Raw genomic sequence first — 21,150 nt, forward strand, 5'->3', positions numbered from 1 at the left:
CGTCCTCAGAGCATGTGACTATCGACTATCACCCCATAGCACTCGATTCTGTCAACTTGAAGTACTTTGAGAGGCTAGTTAAGGATCATATCACCTCCACCTTACCGGACACTCTAAACCCACTACAATTTGCATACCGCCTCAACAAATCCACGGATGACGCAATCCCTATTGCACTGCACACTGCCTTACCCCATCTGGACAAGAGGAATACCTATGTAAGAATGCTGATGATCGACTACAGCTCAGCTTTCAACACCATAGCGCCCTCCAAGCTAATCACTAAGCACAGGGCCCTGGGTCTGAACCCCACCCTGTGCAACTGGGTCCTGGACTTCCTGACGGGCTGACCCCAGGTAGTGAAGGTAGGCAACAACACCTCCGCTACACTGATGCTTAACATGGGGGCCCCACAAACACAGGTGTGTGCTCAGCCCCCTCCTGTACTCTCTGTTCACCCACCAACTCAATCATCAAGTTTGTAGACAACACAATATTGGTAGGAATGATTACCAACTACGAAGAGCCAGACTACAGGAAGGAGGTGAATGCCCTGTGCAGTGGTGCCGGAAATATAACCTCTCCCTCAACGTCAAAACAGCAAAGGAGCTGATCGTGGACTTCAAGAGACAGCAGAGGGAGCACCCCCCCATCCACATCGTTGGGGGCTGCAGTGGAGAAGGTGAAAAGCTTAAAGTTCCTCGGCATGACAACCTGAAATCCACACAGACATTGTGGTGAAAAAGGTTCAACAGCACCTCTTCAACATCAGGAGGCTGAATAAATTTGGCTTGGCCCCTAATATCCTCACAAACGTCTGCAGATGCACCATTGAGAGCATCCTGTCGGGCTGTATCACTGCCTGGTACGGCTACTGCACTGTCCACAACCGCAGGGCTCTCCAGAGGGTGGTTGGGTAAGCCCAACGCATCACCGGGGGCACACTGCCTGCCCTCCAGGACATCTAGAGTACCCGGTGTCACAGTAAGGTCAAGAAGATGATCAAGGACCTCAGACACCCGAGCCACAACCTGTTCACCCCTTTATACCATCTGCTTCTATCTCCAGTCCATCAGACTGCTAATACATTTTCTCCACTAGCTGGCCTCCGCCCAGTACCCTGCCCTGAACTTTAATCACTGTTACTAGCTAGTTACCACACAGTACCACAAAGCACATTAGAGACTGCCTCCCTATGTACACTGAAGAAAAATACAAACGGAACATGGAACAATTTCAAAGATTTTACTGAGTTACATTAGCAGTGGTGTAAAGTACTTAAGTTAAAAAACTTTAAAGTACCACAAGTCGTTTTTTTGGGTATCAGTACTTTACTTTTTATATTTTTGACATCTTTTACTTTTACTCCACTACATCCCTAAAGAAAATTATGTACTTTCTACTCCATACATTTTCCCTGACACCCAAAAGTACTCGTTACATTTTGAATGCAAACACCATTTGCCTTATCCAGTGTGACACATGTCCTTCGCATAGAGTTGATCAGGATGTTGATTGTGGCCTGTGGAATGTTTTCCCACTCCTCTTCAATGGGTGTGTGAAGTTTCTGGATATTAGCAGGAACTGGAACATCCTGTCGTACATGTCGATCCAGAGCATCCCAAACATGCTCATTGTGTGATGTGCAGTTTTGTTATTTTGGGGGATTTCCGTGTATTGTTTGTATTGTTAGGTATTACTGCACTGTTGGAGCTAGGAACATAAGCATTTCACTACACCTGCAATAAAATATGCAAAATATGTGTATGTGACCAATAAGATTTGATTTAAATTGACCTTATAGGTATGAGGTCTGTTGTTATATTGATAAGAGTCAAATAAATGTGTGTACTTTTACCAGTGGTGTAAAGTACTTAAGTAAAAATATTTTTAAGTCCTACTTTGAGTTTGAGTATCTGTACTTTACTATTAATATTTTTATATACTTTAACTTCACTACATTCCTAAAGAAAATGATGTACTTTTTACTCCATACATTTTCCCTGACACCCAAACGTACTCATTACATATTGAATTCTTAGCAGCACAGGGACATAGTTAAATTCATAGACTTATCAAGAGAACAACCCTGGTCATCCCCATTGCCTCTGATCTGACGGACTCACAAATTCTTTATTTGTAAATATTGTCTGAGTTTTGGAGTGTGCCCTTGGCTATACATAAATGGGGGAAAAAAAGAAAACTGTGCCATCTGGTTGGCTTGATATAAGCAATAAGAAATTATTTATACTTTTACTTTTGATACTTAAGTATATATAAAACCAAATATTTTTTAGACCTTTTACTCAAGTAGTATTTTACTGGGTGACTTTTACTTGAGTCATTTTCTATTAAGGTATCTTTACTTTTACTCAAGTATGACATTTGAGCACTTTTTCCACCACTGGTTATAAGTGATGTGCAGGTTCTATTATTTTTAATCAAGGTACCTTTATTTACAGTGAGTGTACAAAAAATATGGAACACCTGCTCTTTCCATTACAGACAGACTGATCAGGTGAATCCACGTGAAAGCATCTTTCATGTGGATTTGGCTCCCGAGTGGTGCAGCGGTCTAAGGCACTGCATCTCAGTGCAAGAGGCATCCCTACAGTCCCTGAATCCAGGCTGTATCACATCTGGATGTGATTGAGAATCCCCTAGGGCACCACACAATTGCCCCAGCGTTGCCTGGGTTTGGCCGGGGTAGGCCGTCATTGTAAATAAGAATTTGATCTTAAATGACTTGCCTAGTTAAATAAAGGTGACATTTAAAAATAAAATAATTTATTAACCTGGTCAGTCTGGCATGGAAAGAGCAGGTGTTCCTTATGTTTTGTACACAGTGTAAATAAAGGTACCTTGATTAAAAATAATAGAACCTGCACATCACTGATTGAATAGGATTTAACAAGTTATATATATATATATATATATAACTTGTTGACAGATTAATTAAGGATTTTTAAGCCTGGAGAAAATGTAGACATGAATTGTATGTGTGCCATTCAGTGGGTGAATGGAAAAGACAAAATATTTAAGTGCCTATACAGACTGTTGTATAACTGTAGACTATCCGCTAACAAATGAGAACAAGACTGTCCTCATTAGGAAACGAAACGCTTTAAAAAAGCCGAGAGATAAACTAGTACTTCCAGCGCCGAGACCCCTAGAGGTCGTAGTTCTTCCATTACGTTTTGTATTAGACCATACGACGTTCTTTGGCGAACCTTGGGGCTATCTATTGTAGTTTTACCACGGATTTTACGAGTTTATGCAAAAAGTATTACCATGGTGCTTGTATTATGTGTAAGGTAATGCGATTCCGAGGTCAAAATGTTCCTCAACATTTATGAAGAACAGCTCCCCAGTATTCCTACATTATGCCATCTGCGGAGCCATTGATTACCTCTGCTGTTTATTGAATGCCCCCTGCAGAATCAGGGAAACACAGACATAGGGGTGTTTGATACATTTAGTAGCCTACACCAGAAATATTAACACCCAGTTTCATATTCTACTTAATATAAGTTGGATATTTAGGTTATGTAAATGAATCATATTTGAAACCTTTGTTGTGCTGAAAATAAGTGATATACTTTCTTATGAAAACTCCATTATTGCCGCCCTAAAATGCTTTCAAAGTGGAACAGTCCAAGGGTTACAGGAAGTTGTAGCAGCTGCCATGTTTGGCTGCTTTGTTGTAGGTTTCTTGTAGGTTTCCTGCAGATTTTTTTAGGTGTTGCAATGGAACCGAGCTGGAGTACATTTCTATTTCAGGTAAGTGAACTTTGAGACCCGAAAAGTAAGGTCATTGATGGAATAACTGTAGGAAACTATAGACATTCACAGTCTGACGTTTTTCAAAGGTATAATTTTAAGTAAAGCTATCCAAGCAAAACAATGGTACATCAATCCAGGCTTCCAGCTGAGAGGTTGGGCATGACGTTTGGAAAAATGTTATTTTGTCTCTTTTTCTGTATTACTATGGTGATGGAAAAAAACACATTCGTTGGCTTAGTTATCTAACTAACGTAAAGCTTTGTTTATGTTATGTAAGTTAGCTTGTTAGATCAAAGCCAGTAAACGTTATTCATAGATCGATCATTCGCAGGCTCCAAGAACGCCACAGCCAGCCTTGTTTTTTTTTATTTGCCCGGAACCGTTGATACGTTTTTTTTCTGTCTGACGGTATAACTTTACTTTATAAACAATGGCTAGCCAGTTAGCTAGTTTCCTAAAATAATCGGATCTCGGATCACTAGAAAGCGAGAAATACTTTCCCGATTGACGTTTAACGTTACTTCGTTGCTTTTTCGCCAGTCAGCGTTTAAGTTTCTCCTTCCCCCTCAATGATTCAAAATAGCCAGCTAAGTTAGACCTACTAGCTAACATTATATGACCGCGAGTAAAGAATGAATTCAATTTGCACACAAAATAAAAAGTGATTTATTTCAGTTTGCGAAAAGGAAATTTCAATCCATATAACTATCTCAGTTTTAGCTAACTAACCATTATATTATGCAACATTGTCAGCTGGTTATAGTTAACGTTACTATTTTTGTTTTTGGCCTGCATTCAAGCTTAGTTTCTTTCCAGATTTGCATTACAGCATCACTGCACCAACGTATCATATTTGGTTTATAAAATTGGACACAATTCTGCTAGCCTATTGGGCCCGGGCATTAATAATAGCGATAAATAGTTTTTTCAAGCAGTTTTTTCAAGCAGGTTAACAAAGGTCTAGCCTACGGTTGTAGTGGAATGATTGTTTGTTTTTAAACAAATCAAGGCCAAGGTAACCTCATGCAGTTAAGATTTTATCCGTTAGCTGGCTTCTTGTATTTTATCTGATTTGGATCCTTGGGGACTGTTGGAATAAATTGTCATCATAGCTAGTCAAGTTCCACAACCACCAAACTATTCAATCCGTTTGACCTACTCAGAGCTGGGCCTACAATGTTGCAATTCAAATAATGATGGTTGTGTTCAATTGGGCAACCTGGTTCACACCTGAATAGAAATAGTCCCCGTCATAATATTAGTATCACACGTTTTATACATTATATTATAAACATTCCTTGGAGTTGACCTCACTCATAAAAGTATGCCTAGGCCCCCAGCAGGACTGGATCAGTTTAACAGTCTGAAATCGGAGCAGCCTGATCCCCCCCCCCCCCCCCAAAAAAAGTGGTACATGGCTCCATCTTGAAAAATAGATTATTTCTTTTTTGAATGGGAGCTCAGATTGTTTGAGTGTTTAAAATTCTTATTCTACGGGCAATCCCTTTTTAGCCCTGCTTTCTGCTTTGAAGTGATTGCTGTAATTTTCCCTGGTACAGCTAACTCTGTTCTATTCCCGAAGTATTGGAAATGTGCAGCTGTTGCTGGCTAATTGGAGTGGACCCAGAGCCTGTGTGCAGGGCCAAGTTGAGGCTAAGTGGCAGTCAGTCTCCAAATACTGAGCACAGTGCAGCAATTTTACTGAGGGTAGTATGGTGTTGTGTGATGTGATGATGCTAATGTTAACAGTCCCTCATTGATCAGTAGATGTTAGGAAGTGGCAAATGGGGTGAAAGTTGATGTTAAATGCAGCCCTCTTGCTGAATTCTCCCATGCAACTGCTAGTTGCCATGAATCATTGTCATTTCATGTGACTCATTTTCACTTGAAGTGAGATTTTAAAGGATTTTTTCCCCCTCAGCTTGCGGTCAGTGCAGGAAACCAAAATACTGTCTATTTATCCTAACATTATTATTATCTTAGTTATCTTGATGATTCGTTGATCCTATCAGATTTTTTCACCCCTATGCTGGAGCACTCTTTTGTTGTCTCAGTGTAGATTTCTTTTAGCCCATCTCATCAGACTATGAACCGCTGTTTAATCAAACGGTTGCAGCTCAGGGCCAGAGGGATCAACCACCTGTCACTACTCAAGAGCAGAGGGGAAAAAATACTTTTACTTTGATTCCCCTTTTATGAAAAAAAAGTGGTGCTTGACAAAGGCTATTGTGCTTTCTGAGAGAGCTAAAGTACACATAATCCTTCATTACTCATCTGCAACAGCGCATAATAAGAGGTGCGTCTGTCACTGGATGCCTTGTTCCTGACAGAAAGGCTGTGTGACGCTGGCTTCTGCGTCCGTATGACTCACGCTAAACGCCTCTCTCCTCTGGAGCCCTAACTCGCTCATTGATCCCAAGGATGTTGGCAGCAGGGTAGCATGATAATGAGAATGGCCAGAACAACCTCTCCTATATGACTCAATCTGTCCCTGGAGTATGCTTGAATAGGCTACCACAAGTATTCATTTCGTCTAGTTTAGCCTACGTCTAGGGTCTTTTTATTGCTCCACCTACGTCCTGCAAGTACCAGAGCTGTAAAAAAACAGTCAGTTATGCCTATAGCTTATCCCACAGTAGAATGTTGGAACTGTCTGAGCAGTGATAGCTTACTGGGAAAACCCCAGGCAGGAATGTAATGTTCCAAAAATAACGATGTTCATTTCTGTTTTTAGGACATACTTGTTAGCTAATCTGACATTGAAAACAGTGGCAAGGCAATATATTTGCACTCAAATTAAGGTTATTCATCAATGTTCTTCAGATGACTACAAATGGTTTATTTTTCTCAAATATGTGTAGGAAATGAACAACCATGCTACAAAGACTTTCAAAATGTTATTTCCTATTTGACATGTAATTGTTCTTACAGCAAATAGTTAATAAACCATTAAATGAATCGCTGTTTGCTACATAATAAGTCTAAGCCAGTCACCGATCAGTAGTGTTGTTAGTGTCTTTTCAGAGTTGCTTATTCTCCCTGCCTTCCATTTTGATATTATTTGCGTTGGAGTGACCCCAGCCTTCAGAGCACATTTGTATCAAAATGGTCAGAGCAGCGTGAAAGCGCTGCAGGCCCTGCACGTCTTTCTTGGGGCCAGGTTGTCTGCAGCAGCAGTGGCTGTGTCTTCTGCAGTGTACAGCCCCCCCCCCGCCCCCCCTCTGGGCCAGTAGGTCCTGTTCAGACAGCCCGAGAGAGGGCTAGAAAATCATGATATTGATGACTAATCCTGGATGGTAGTGAGTGTGAGCAGGTGCGCAGACAATAGAGGCGGGAGGGTGCGGTGGTGTTTTCCTGGGTCTGAGAGCGTGTCTGGGCTGAGGTGTGTGTGTGTGTGTGTAGAAATGCAGGCCCTGGCCCATGAATAGAGGAGCCAAATGGGTGAAGATGTGCTTACAAAGACCTCTTGTTGAGCACTGAGTGCATCACTGGCTGGATTTGTCTTCCACAATGGGGCAGATGAAATAAGGAGGAGAATGTGGGATTTATTTTTATTTTCTCCTCCCCCTCTTCCAACCTCTCTCTTGGCTGGCCCTGGTGGGTGGATCGATGGATGGCTGACCGTGAAAGGGAAGGGTCAGGTATTTGACCTTTCCCTTTCGTACTTGCGGAAGAGAACGGAGTTGTCTTAATTGCAGCGTCCCTCTTCATTTCAGTTGGTCAATGTGTGTGTGTGTGTGTGTGTGTGTGTGTGTGTGTTTGTCTGTTTCCAGTTATTTTTCATCTGATGAAATGGCCATGTTTCTATTAACTCAATAAAGTGTTCACATCAGAAAGACCCAGATGAGAAGACTTTTCCTCTCCATCCTACTCTATTATGCCTGCCTTTGGTCTCAGATGGAAATGGTCAGTGTGACCTGGCCAATATGAATGTACATTTTTGTAGGACCTGGCAGCAGCTTTTACTGGATACACTTTTTTTCTCTCCGGATGTCAAGATATTTGAGTTGCACCCAACCTGGGCTCTGAAGCTGATGAATGACAGTCAAGTTGTAGGCTAGCCTACATGTTAGTGATTGGGGGATTGATTGATTTTTTTTGTGTGCAAAATAACAAATAAATAAAGTTAACGCCAAAATATGTTATTTCATCCCAAAGCTTATTCTCTATCTTCTTTTTAAATAGTGAGCCAACATGTTTTCAGCACTTATTTCATTGACTGTTCAACTCATATTCGCATACTTTCTCTTCTCTCTGCAGCAGACATATCATAAGCAATATGTTTGGAACATCAAATTGCAAGTAAATGTCAGTAATTGAATCGTGATAGCAAAAATTGCAATACATAATCATATTGGCACCTAAGTATTGTGTAATATCGTATTGCGAGGTCCCTGGCAATTCCCAGACCTACTAAATATAACGGTCACTTTGTGGGGTCCTCCTCCTCAATTTAAGAAGCTCCAATGAACAGCAATAATGACCCTTAACGGGCATGCTTGGCTCTCTTTGTGCACAGCAGCCCTGGTGCCGTTCTGCCGATTATGTTCTAGAGCGGGATGTTAAATCCATCCAGCCAGGCCTATCAGCTCTGCAGACGTCACACTGGCTACCATCACATGACTGTTTGAACTACACTACATGAGAATACATTGACCTACGTTCTGCATAATTTAATGATAGATCACCTGAGGGTCATATTTCTCATAATAACCTAGTATATTTAGCTAGATAAACATGTTAAATTATGATAGACATTATACATATTTTCTAGTACATTGTGTGTAAGCAGACACAGTGCTGCCACAGTCGGAGGATCCCCAGTCACATCCTTTTCCTAAAAACATCCCTGTCTGTCTGGTGCGGTGTCTGTGCTCCCCTCAAGTGTAGTGCTTATCCCTGATCTAGAGGGCTGTTTAGTCTGCGCTGAAGCCAAGGAGCAGACAAGCAGACAACGTATTCCAGCGCTGCGTGATTTATTTATTAATGTCAGTTGGGTAGCTTCCCGCTTTGACGTCACTAACCTTCTCTCACAGCGGGGGACCTCTGCTCTGTCTGCTGTGCAGCACAACCATGTACTCTTTAAACTGAAACTGACTGATTTAGCAACAGCACATCAAGGCCTCTCACCTCTCTGCCAGCTCCTCTAATTGGGCTGCTTTGGGTGGTGGCTGAATCTGGTTCTTTATGCGGATGGCAGGTTTCACTTAGTGTATTCAGTGTAATATGGCAGAGATTCACCACTGCGGTTAGACATGGAGGCATCCTGTGGCTCTTGCCTGTACCTGGTGGCTCTCTGTTTCCTGACGTGTGGCTAAGGAGATGGGGCTTAACCTGCACAGCCCCAGAGCCCATGCAGTCACACTGCTGAGGAGGAGAGTGGGTGGACTGTGTCTAATGCACACATTTCTGCAGTGGTGGGGAACAAGTACCCAATTGCTCAAGTAAAAGTCCCCTAGTAAAATACTACTAGAGTAAAAGTCCAAAAGTATTTGGTTTTAAATATACTTAAGTATCAAAAGTAAATGGAATTGCTCAAATATACTTAAGTATCAAAAGTATAAATCATTTCAATATTAAGCAAACCAGGTGGCAAATTTTTGGTACTTAAAAAAAACATTTATGGATAGCCATGGGCACGCTCCAAAACTCAGACTTAATTTACAAACGAAGCATGTGTTGAGTGAGACAACCAGATAAGAGGCTGAAGGGATGACCAGGGATGTTCTTTTGAATTAGATAATGTTATTGTCTTACTCAGCATTCAAAATGTAATGAGTACTTTTGGGTGTCAGGGAAAATGTATGGAGTGAAAAGTACATAATTTTCTTTAGGAATGTAGTCAAGTAAAAGTTGTCTGAAATAGTGAAGTACAGATACTGCAAAAAACGACATAAGTAGTACTTTAAAGTATTTTTACTTAAGTACTTTACACCACTGCATTTCTGTTAATTCTATAGTTTTTTTGTTTATGTTTTAGGGACACGTTTGGAATGAAGTCCATTGTAATGTTGTGCTACTAGCTAACCAGGGGAGCACCTTGTTTGGTTTAGCTAAACTTATGCACAGGCTGCTGCTGGGGGCACTAAGCTGGATTCTTCCAAGCCTGTCTCTATTTTGGCAGACTACTTTTGCACACATGACAAATGAGCACCACCATGACAGGGATCATTTTTCATATAGCAGATTTAGATTCCTCAGCAGCAGCAGCAGGCTGTTTGTGTGCCTCCTCACTAATGACACAGCCAGGGCCTATTTTTGTCCCTGTAAAAAGTCATTAACCCTGCTTTTTTTGTGTGTATTTCGTCAAATAGATGCCCCAAACGTCAATACATGTGGCTCGGCACAAAGATTATTCTTTATATGGGACTTGGAAGTCAACAGAGCCAAGCAACTACTTGCAGTGGGGTTTTAGCAAATGATTTTCCCAGTCAGTGTGGTTTTAGACTAAAGGGTTATTGTGATGATTATCTGGCTGAATGTTTTCAGATCTTCCAGTGCATTTCGTCCGGTTGTGTTGTTCGGCTGTCTCTCTTGCATGTCATTCAGCAGAGGGGCGGAAGTGCTGACTAGAACCCCCGCTGATATACTTTCAGTCTGCTCACTGCTCTGTTCTGGCCCCCGTGGTCTACTCTGCCACGCATGCGCCCAGAATGACTCACTGTCTATTTCGGTGTGGCTTCAGACGCAGTGGCTTGCGCCTCGCAATCACACCGGCAGGCAGCCGCGCTTTCACTCTCCAACTCTTTGCAGCGTCAATTCAGTGAAAGAGCTGTGAAATCACGTCAGAAAGGGCACCGTACAAAGCCAGTGTTAAATCTCCATGTGTTGTGTAAACACATGTAACTACGAGGCCCAAGGCTAAAAGCTCAGACAACGCTACTATTGTCGAACGTTTGCCTGCCAGTACAGTACTTAGCACATCTGAACAGTGTCGGCAGTTTTAAAAAAAAGCCCTTGCTGATACTAGCCGGAAGATCACAACTAGATAACTACCTAGCAAAATGAAGAAACTATTTAATTCACTCTCCATAATCCCGTACTGCCAGTGCCCGCCCAAAGTCAATGGTTTAGCTAGCTATCTAACTTTAGCATCTTCGCTAACTAGCACAACAGTGCAGTGTCCTTAGCTAGCTAACACAGGCAGCAGCTTCATGAAAACTAGCTAATCCATTGTGATTTAATTATGTCAGTACTAGCTAGCTACAGTGGTTAGCTAGCTTGGAGGAAGTATTTGATGTTGTGCACTTAGCTAGCTACCATCCCATAGCCTACATTGCATATGAAGTGTGACTGGCTCATTTGTGGATGTACGGACGTGCACTGATTAGCATTGCGATTCTACAAGTAGAATCGGTAGGTTCGTCGCTACCGGATCGGCACGCAGTAGGTATCACATTTGTTTTGTCAAGAGAAGGAACGGCCTCCCACTGTGATAAGTAACTATCGGCAGTCTATCGGCAGTGAGATTCTCTGTGTGTTTCATGCTTAAGGCTGAGGCGGACAAGTCATCAAAGCAAAGCCTTCCTAGCAGCACCGGATCATTTTAAAATGTGGCCTGTGAATGGCAGTGAGATTAAGCTGTTCTCAATAGGCCTAGTTGTTGCATGTGAATGGCTCCCAGATTAGGCTATTCCCAGTAGGCCGTGTGAGCCAGTAAAACAACACAAAGAGCCTAATGCTAAATTAATTTCCTCCCAAACTATTTTCTCACTGCAAGAGCGGTTATATAAAGGAAGAATGTCAAGACATAGGCTAATCTCCAAAAGGTGCCGGGTTACATAAAGGAGAAGGGCAGAGCTACAAGGATGTGAGGTACATTTGGCTGTGTTGAGTAACAAACAAAACCTGACCTTTCAGTGCGCTCTCTTATAACAAGCCTGTAGCAGGCAGAGTGAGGAAGGTTCACGGTAGTTTCAACCTGTAGTTCTACTCTTACAATGATGGCCTAGGAACAGAGGGTTAACTGTCTTGTTCAGGGGCAGAATGACAGATTTTTACCTTGTCAGTTTACTGGCCCAGCGCTCTAACCCCTAGGCTACCTGTCGCACAGTTGACAGTGCATCTCAGAGCGAAAACCCAGCCACGGGGTCAAGGGAATTGTCTGAAGACCTCAGAGAAAATATTTTGTCAACATCGATCTGGGGAAAGGTGCCAAAAAATGTCTGCAGCTTTGAAGGTCCCCAAGTACACAGTGGCCTCCATCATTCTTAAATTGAAGGTGTTTGGTACCACCAAGCTGGCCGCCCGGTCAAACTGAGCAATCGGATGAGAAGGTTCCTTGGTCAGGGAGGTAACCAAGAAGCTGATGGTCGCTCTGAGGGTTCCTCTGTGGAGATGGGAGAAACTTCCAGAAGGACAACCATCTCTGCAGCACTCCACCAATCAGGACTTTATGGTAGAGTGGCCAGATGGAAGCCACTCAGTAAAAGACACATGACAGCCTGCTTGGAGTTTGACAAAAGGCACCTAAAGGACTCTTAGACCATGACAAACAAGATCCTCTGGTCTGATGAAACCAAGATTGAACTCTTTGGCCTGAAAGCCAAGTGTCACGTCTGGAGGAAACCTGGTGGCAGCATCATGCTGTGGGGAAGTTATTCAGCGGCAGGGACTGGGAGACTAGTCAGGATTGAGGGAAAGATTAATGGAGCAAAGTAGAAAGAGATCCTTGATGAAAACCTGCTTCCGAGTGCTAAGGACCTCGGAGTGGGGCGAAGGTTCCCCTTCCAACAGGACAACAGCCCAAAGCACACAGCCAAGACACCGCAGGAGTGGCTTCGGGACAAGTCTCTGAATGTCCTTGAGTGGCCCGGCCCGGACTTGAACTCGATCGAACATCTCTGGAGAGACCTGAAAATAGTTGTTCTGCGACTCTCCCCATCCAACCTGACAGAGCTTGAAAGGATCTGCAGAGAAGAATGGGGGAAACTCCCCAAATACAGGTTTGCCAAGATTGTAGTGTCATACTCAAGAAGACTCAATGCTGTAATCGCTGCCAAAGGTGCTTCAACAAAGTATTTAGTAAAGGGTCTGAGTACTTATGTAGATGTAATATTTCAGTTTTATTTTTAATAGATTTTCAACATTTCTCAACCTGTTTTTGCTTTGTCATTATCGTGTATTGGGTGTAGATTGATGAGGGGGGACAATATAATCAATTTTAGAACAAGACTGTAACGTAACAAAATGTGGAACAAGTCAAGGAGTCTGACTACTTTCCGAATGTACTGTATGTTGTTGACCAGTGTTTAAACTTGCTGTGTCTCTACAGCAGGCCAATGAAGCCCTCCACCACCAGCACCAGGTGGCCCAGAACAGCCTGCTGCCGCTGCTCAACTCTGGAAATGAGCCGGTGGACCAGAAGCCTGTGATGCCCATCCCCCTGGACCAGAAACCCCCCGCCAGTGCCGCAGAGCTCCTCAAAGACAACGTGGCCAGCGGGGCAGGTGGCGGCAGGGGACCCATGCCCGTGGTGAAGAAGGAGCACAAGAGCAAGACACCCTTCATCTGCGGCTACTGCAACAAGGCCTTCCGTGACAGCTACCACCTGCGGCGCCACGAGTCCTGCCACACGGGCATCAAGATGGTGTCGCGGCCCAAGAAGACGGCCCAGACGGCCCCCACCATGGTGCCCTTCATCTCCAGCCTGCCCAGGGAGAACAGTGGGCAGCCCTCCTACATCTCCACCATCGCAGGCATCCTCACCACGGCCACCACCTCCGTGTCCTCAGCCTCCAGCATCATGTCTCCAGTCTCTATGATCAACGTGCCGCAGCAGAGCCAGCCCAAGAAGCCTGCCAAGCCTGTGAAGAAGAACCATGGCTGTGAGATGTGTGGCAAGGCCTTCCGAGATGTCTACCACCTGAACCGTCACAAGCTGTCCCATTCGGACGAGAAGCCCTTCCAGTGCCCCATCTGCCAACAGCGCTTCAAGAGGAAGGACCGCATGACATACCATGTGCGCTCTCACGACGGTGGAGTCCACAAGCCATACGTCTGCTCCGTGTGTGGGAAAGGCTTCTCCAGGTAGGCTCCAGCCATGCACTTTCACTAACCCTGGCTAGCTGTTTTATATTTCAAATAAAAGTGCTTTCTATTTATTACAAACTCAATTGACCTCCATCATCAACCAATTTTGATCCTGTTAGTACATGGCTATTAGTCTACAATTTCTATGTGGTGTTAGACGAGCACTGAGATGGAGTGTTTGACCATCTGTTGTTCAATGTTACATTTTACATGTCCCATTGACAGCTGCCCTCAGGCTCACGGATTTATAGGAGTGTTGAATAATCTTGACTCGGTGCCTTTGTGGTCCCCAGCATGTTTAAACAGTTGCGTTTTTAGAGAGCAGTTCAACTTGTGTCCCCGAGTTCCCTCTTGCGAGGACAGGCAAAGGAGAGGATTTAGGCTGGGGGAGGCTGTGGTTCCCGCCAGCTTGTCACCACTTCCCCTTCCCCAGGGAATGCCATTAAAACAGTCCTGGGAGGCAGCAGCCTGGGATTTCCTTTTAACCTAGCACCTAGTTTTCCCGCTCTGCTCGGGTGTTGCTGCTTACAGGGTCCTGTTTGTTTTAAGTCTGAGCCACCTGGAATGACTGAGCATTCCTGTCTTTCCAAGCAAAGCCAACAGTGGCCTTGAAAGATGGCCTCTTTCAACATTTACGGCAAAATCCACTCACTACTTCCAGGTATGCATCATTAGTCACATGTGCAATTCATTGGCATGAGTAATGGCAAAATATATAACAAATGACCATTGAAAACCCAAGAAGCAAAGAGCTCTTACAGCTTGTTAGTTGTTCAAATAACAGCAGAAGTTGGGTGTGAGTGAATATTCCAGCATCTCAAACTGATGTAAACATTATGCTCTCTGTCCAAACTATAATCTCAGAGCCCGGCTTGGTTCCAACACAGTGACGCAGAGGTTTATCGGGACACTGAAAAGTGAGAGGCCGGCTGGCAGAATAACGCAACTCTTAGTCACTGGCAGTTCAGCAGGCACTCTGTCTGGAAGCTGCTGTCCTCCTCAGTTAACAGTGAAACGAGGAGAACAGCCATTACGGTTCGCAGCACTGCTGAAAATATTCTAATTGACTCTTCTCCTTTGTAACAAAACCACTACCAGTGTGAGTGTTTTGCTTTGGCCTAGCTGCCTGTGTTAGTTATCCACACCATCATCGGTGATGAAATTATTTAGTTCCCAGCCTGTCTGCTGTAGTCCAGGTTTTCAGTCAAACTAACTAATGGTACCGCTGGGTGCTGCGACGAGTGGGCTGAGTGAACATTTGAGTCAAGAAAAGGTCAAAAGTACAGTGTGTGTTGTGTGTCCATTAATATTCTACAGCAAGATTGTAACTTTTCTTATCTTCTCTCCTCCAGGCCAGACCACCTGAGCTGCCACGTGAAGCATGTCCACTCCTCAGAAAGACCATTCAAATGCCAAGTAACGGTAAGAGAGAGCTAGAACTGTACTGTGTGGCCTCATTAGGGCCACTTGTCAGCAGCTCATTATTGACAACTTGAGCTGCATGTCTGTCGTCTAGCATCAATTCTCCCACTTTGCACTTTCCTTTCTGTCGGCACGGACAGTAATTGTTAGTTTCCTATGCTAGACTAGTGTCTTTAAAATGAGCCCATTAGTCATAGTGTTGTAATGGCAGTCTGTCCACAACACCACACTGCAGTATACCCTGTGGCCCCAGTAGAGATTTATGACTATCTATAAGCCTTTAAAGTTGGACATGTTCCATCCAGGCTTCACTTGGCACCGAGCTGGAGCACGAAGTTGTGTTGTCCTATGAATAGTAGTGTGCCTCTGGCCTGACCTTCTGACCTTGTCCTGTCCTCGACCAGGCCTGTACTTCTGCCTTCGCCACCAAAGACAGACTGCGCTCCCACATGATCCGACATGAAGGGAAGGTCACCTGCAACATCTGCGGGAAGATGCTGAGCGCAGCCTACATCACCAGCCATCTAAAGACACATGGCCAGACCAACTTTAACTCCTGTAGCAAAGGTATGTCATGTCAGTCCTATCTCACCAACCACCTCCCCCCTCCCAACTCAAATAAAATCGTTTCAGGTTTTACATTCCTAATAAATAAAAAAGTGAGAAACTGTTTTAAAATGACAACTTTTGAAGCTCTTAAGTAATTTTACTTAATTATTTTGTACACACTTTGAACATTCACACTCCTCAATCCATAACTGACATTTTCCTAGAAGTTGTCTTTTACTCCATACCAAGACAGTGTGCCAGAGGCCAGTGTCTGGGCAAACCTTAAATGACAGTGAAAATATCATCTGATTGATTGGTGCTGACTTCATCCTCAGGCAGGTTTCAGTCTCTGTGTAGTTAGAGGAGCACTACAGGACATGGAAAGTCCCACCGAACATTGTCCATGATGGGCATTACCTTGTCTTCTTCGCTGGTTACATTTTGCCCCAATTCCCTTGACTACCATTCTGTTTTTAAACATGAATTGGATGTTTGTCTGAGTGGAGAGATGTATATGCTGTGCTGTTTTTTGTGGGTCTTCTGCTTGAGGTATGTAATCTGATGACATGTATTCTCGTTGACAGAAGTGAATGGCCTGTGGCAGAAATATGTTCTAAATTTAAAGCGCTTTCAGCAATTGGCTCGTGTTGGAGCAGAGAGAAGTGGAACATAGACAATGATATCTGATCCAACCACAGCAACTTACAGCTCCTTCACTCAATTGATTTGTGTAGCTTGCAAGATAATTAGAAGAGGGAGGGCAGGGTTTTTCTCAGAGTATTGCTCTTCCGTTAGTCTTTCTCATTAGTGTTATTGATATATATTTGGTGGTATTGACTCTTACTTTGTATTACTGCTCAGTAAATAATTAAGAAAAATCACTGGCACTGTAACCATTTAAATATACTGTAAATGTATAATACATAACATGGAGGTCAAGTTCAGCCCAATAACTGGCTTCTTCCTCAGCCCTCGTGCTATTACTGTCTGTATTTCCTGTTTTGTTTATTCATCTGTGAATTTCCATTTGTGAAAGTGCTGTATTGGAGTTGTGGTGATTCAGGCCGTAAGCCAACATGTTTTTGTGATTCTCCTGTGGAACATGTACAACCCTGTTCATCTCTTCCCATCCAGAGAACACTGCATCATAACGCCATTACACATCACTGCTCAGAGGTGTAGTCAAGTATAGCCTAGCTCAGGCCACCTAATCAACATTTCTAAGTTTCCTCTTTCAGTTACACATAGACAGAAGATGCAACAAGTTCTTTCCCTGGCCATTGAAAGGAAAGCTTCACTGCTGTGTTGTGTATTCACTCTGCGTTAGCTGCCACCTGAAAGACCACTGCCACATAGAGCACAGAGAACACTACAAGTAGGAAATTGTTTGTCATCACAGTAAGTGTATGGCACATTCCCTCCCCCTGGGGACTAGCAAGCCGGGTAGTGTGTACCCACCTGAAGTGGGGCCTGTAGAGTGCACTGAGAGCAGCCTTGGCTGGCCTGGCTGGCCTGCAGACAGTCCATTATAACCCATGTGTGTCTGTATTTCTGAATAGGGGACTGGCAGTGGAACTCCTCAGGGGGACGAAAAGGTAATGATAACATAGCATCGTGTGAATCTAACCCTAACCCCCCCCCCCCCCCCCCCAAGAATACAGTCACATCACACACACACACAAGGATAAATACTCATGCCAGTGTGCCACTTCATCATCATTGCATCCATGGAAATGTTGTCTTGTAGATTTCTGTTCTAATTTTAAAACTGTTTTAATATACTTTGCACAGCAAGAATGACCAAGTTAATGTTTTGCCTATACGTGATCACTTTTCTGCAGTGTATGGAGAGCATTCCTCCCTCTGCTTAATGACGGAGAATAACCAATCAGTGTAAAGCTGTTGTTCGATTGGTTTAGCAGTGAAGGAAAGGACAACATCTTTAATACTATATCCTCTATCCCCTGTTCTCTAGATAATGACATTCACAACTCTGCCTCAGCCACACCTGTAACAGCCTCCGCCCCCATCACCACCACGATGAACCGGGGCAACTCTATCAACAACCCTGTCACAATAGCGGCGCAAATGAACATTTCCACCAATACAGTTAACGTCAGCCTCCAACACCCAGTCACCATCACTGGGCCCGTCAACATCGCCTCGGTCAACATCCCTACTACAGCACACATGAATATCGCCCACCCTCTGGCCATCAGCACCCCCATGTCCATGACAATGTCCGGGCCCCTCAACATCGCCATGAGATCCATGGAGAGTATGTCTTTTCTGTCCCAGGTCCTGCCTTCGTCCCCACCCTGGTAAAAACAAAACGAGATGGAGAGAAAAATGAACCATCTTTCCCCAACCCTCTGGCCCCTGACCCCGTGCCCCTTCCTCAGACATGGAAATGAACGTTTAGCCTACTTGTGCCATACCCTGTCACATGGCTCTACCCCAACCAATGTTACATCACAGAAGAGAGAACCAGAACAGTTGTGTAGAAGTTAGATAGGGTTTTGTCTATTATCTGAAGGATGTCAAACCTAGATGTAGTGAGTCGGATAGTGTTAAACAGTGATGTCAACATTCCAGTCACAGTAGGATTAACAAGAGGGGGGGGGGGGGGGGACACAAGCCTCACGTAAACACCCATACCTTTGCAATGGGAGAAAAAAAAATCAACATTTAAAAGGACTAATGCAATAAGTATGAATTGTTGGTTTTATTGTTCCACAAGTTATCTTGCAAAGACAATGTGTTTCTTATGTTTTATCTATAGCCTGCTAAACTGTATTTAATGTTTTTAGGAGATGAGTTCAACAAAAGGGACAAAGACTTCCATTTGGACGGAAGGTTATTTTTTTCCACATCTGTGTATCCTTGTTTTTCAAATTGGATGTATGCTCTTGAGGTACATTGACTAACTTGTACAGTTGTCATGTTAATGTATTATCACCGTCAACAATTTATTCTGTATTTTGTTGAAGTGGATATCTGGACATTGTCCCTGTTGACTGTTAAATATGTATAATTAGGATAGTTATTTTTCTCTTTATTAGGGATGGCAGAGGTGTTTCTTTTATTTGGTCATCAGTTGATGTCAATTGTTTTATACAAACTGAGAAAGGAACTAGTCTTGCACTGAAAGCATATCCCATGTGTAACTAAACAGCAGTATTATCAAAGATCAAATTGGAGTGTTAGGTAACCAGCCTACATAATAACAGGGCCATCTAGTGGCTTACAAATGCCATTGAGGGAATGGTCCTGAAGTTCACCAATGTTTAAACTATTATTATCATGTTGGTGACAGATTAGTTTTGTTAGAGATATTTTGTAACCTTTTATAATTTTGTTTTTGAGGACCCCAAAAGTTTGGACCTTCTGCTCAGGAAACTCACTGAGAGTAGCCCAGTCAACTTTATTTTAGGTTTTAATTGAATACATGTCTAACTTAATCCTGGTCTTTCCCATGTTACTTTGTAATATTTAACTCACCATATATCTTTGTTTGTTAAAGGAAAAAAGTAGAAGTCCTTCAAAGACTAGGGATCCAAGAACTCTTGTTAACATAGCCGTCCATTTTAATAATCTTGTAATCCATTTCAGTCTCCGCCTGTGTCATGGTGATTTATGGACTAATGTATGAAGAACTAAACACTAATGATTTCTGAGAAGGGTATGAAAATAATGAATTACTAGATCATGTTGTAGTTTTGCTGCAGCCGAAGGAAGGCCAGGATTTAGGCAAGTCGGGCCAGCATGTCCTGGGTAGCACATCTTTGACATTATGGCTGTTAGGACCCATAGATTACCATTACTAGATAAGACTTCTTACTTGGCTAAACCTAAGGATGTTCTCTCTAACAGTTTTCTTTGTTGAATGCCATATCACCATTGCAAGGTTTTTGTGCTGTGTGAGGTCTAGTATACTCTGTCCTGAAAGAACACACACACACACAAGATGCATGTGAGTTGTATTTCCCACTTTTTCAAAGAAAGTCCAATGATGTGTTTTCTTATGCATTGAGTAGATGCATCTTGCTTGCCAAATTTTATACAATTATGAGATGCAACTAAGTGAATATTTTGAATTGAACGTTTCAGCATTTTTAACAATTTAAAAAATGATTTGGAAATTATTGGGACACCTGTGAAGGCAGTTGAATGTATATCTTTGTACAAAACAATTTTAGTTCTGAGGATGTGGTAGTTAAAATACTAGACATGTGAAAGATAATCTTTTGTATTAGAACATTAACAGTGGTAATTTTGTATATATGAAGACTTTCTGATTAGCAGAAAGGTAAAACATTCCTACATTTTTAAAAATGTATGTTTGTCAAATTACGTAAACATGCGCAATGTTTTATTTGCCTTCTATTTGGGATGTCTAAATAAAAAGACTAAAACATGATGGTTGGGTGGCTGTGTGCCATTTCCTGATTAGTCAGCCAGCAGTGGGATGTAACTATTCCACTCATTAGAGAGCTTTTACTCTCACCCCGCAGCTTAATTGACAGCAATAGTGTTTAATCTTTTGTAAGATTGCTTTGTGCCATTTTGGATTTTAGGCAACAACAAAAAAAATGGTTCCTTTTTTCAGCGATAGACACCAAGGGCCGGTTTCCCGGACACAGATTAAGCCTCGTCCTAGACAAAGAAATATTTGTCAACAGAGATTCACGATGGAAATCACTACCTACTCCAAGACCAGGCTTAATCAGTGTCTGTGAAACCAACCCATAGATGCTCTATTGATTTACTGATGTCACGGAAATGACCTTTCCAGTCTGTATGGCCTGCTGCAGAATAAATTACAATTGATGTGCTGTTTATTCAGGTCAAATGTCAATTTCCCCCTCCTTTTCAACTGATCCTCTTCTGATGTGTACACAGTTCAAGGTGGCTGGATGATGCACCCTATTTAAAGTTGTAAAATCTATGAAGAGATAAAGGAGATGAATATTAGATATTGCGTGTTTTCATTAAGAAAATATCTATATAATTTGAATAATTCAGTGTAACTAAATGTTAGCCAACATTCTCCAGTGTCTCAGTATTAGGCTATCTCATCTGACCAAATGAGAGGATGAAATCAGTGTTATTGCTGCCAACATTATTTATGAGATCCAACTGAAAAAACAATTTAAGTCAAGCATGACGACCATTCTTAGAGGCTCAGTTTAGATCTGAATTGTGAGTACCCCAAGGGAAAAGCAAGCTAGTAAGAAGCAGGTGTTTTTTGTTTGGAGCCTTTTGTCCCCCCTCCTCTCAAAGAGGATTAAGTCAGAGGCCACTGTCGCACATGAGTTGCCTCTTGTTTTGATGAATGAATACAATTATTTTGCAGAAATGTAT

The 21,150-nt window shown here is 42.8% G+C and overlaps 1 protein-coding gene across 2 annotated transcripts; it reads left to right on the forward strand.

Moving 5' to 3' along the window:
- The first annotated feature begins 3,407 nt into the window (after positions 1 to 3,407).
- LOC109892563 (vascular endothelial zinc finger 1) lies at positions 3,408 to 20,206 on the forward strand. Of its 2 annotated transcripts, XM_020485184.2 has the most exons (6): positions 3,408 to 3,780; positions 13,058 to 13,812; positions 15,168 to 15,237; positions 15,642 to 15,804; positions 17,346 to 17,381; positions 17,762 to 20,206. In XM_020485184.2, exons 1-6 carry the CDS (start codon positions 3,634 to 3,636, stop codon positions 18,109 to 18,111), a joined length of 1,521 nt encoding a protein of 506 aa, XP_020340773.2. In that variant the 5' UTR covers positions 3,408 to 3,633; the 3' UTR covers positions 18,112 to 20,206. The 2 variants fall into 2 exon arrangements, with proteins under 2 accessions (XP_020340773.2, XP_031682333.1); XM_031826473.1 differs by lacking the exon at positions 17,346 to 17,381 and having other exon boundaries at positions 3,647 to 3,780.
- The last annotated feature ends 944 nt before the right edge of the window (positions 20,207 to 21,150 follow it).

This window comes from Oncorhynchus kisutch, linkage group LG6, assembly GCF_002021735.2.
Source record: "Oncorhynchus kisutch isolate 150728-3 linkage group LG6, Okis_V2, whole genome shotgun sequence".
NCBI classification, from domain to species: Eukaryota; Metazoa; Chordata; class Actinopteri; order Salmoniformes; family Salmonidae; genus Oncorhynchus; species Oncorhynchus kisutch.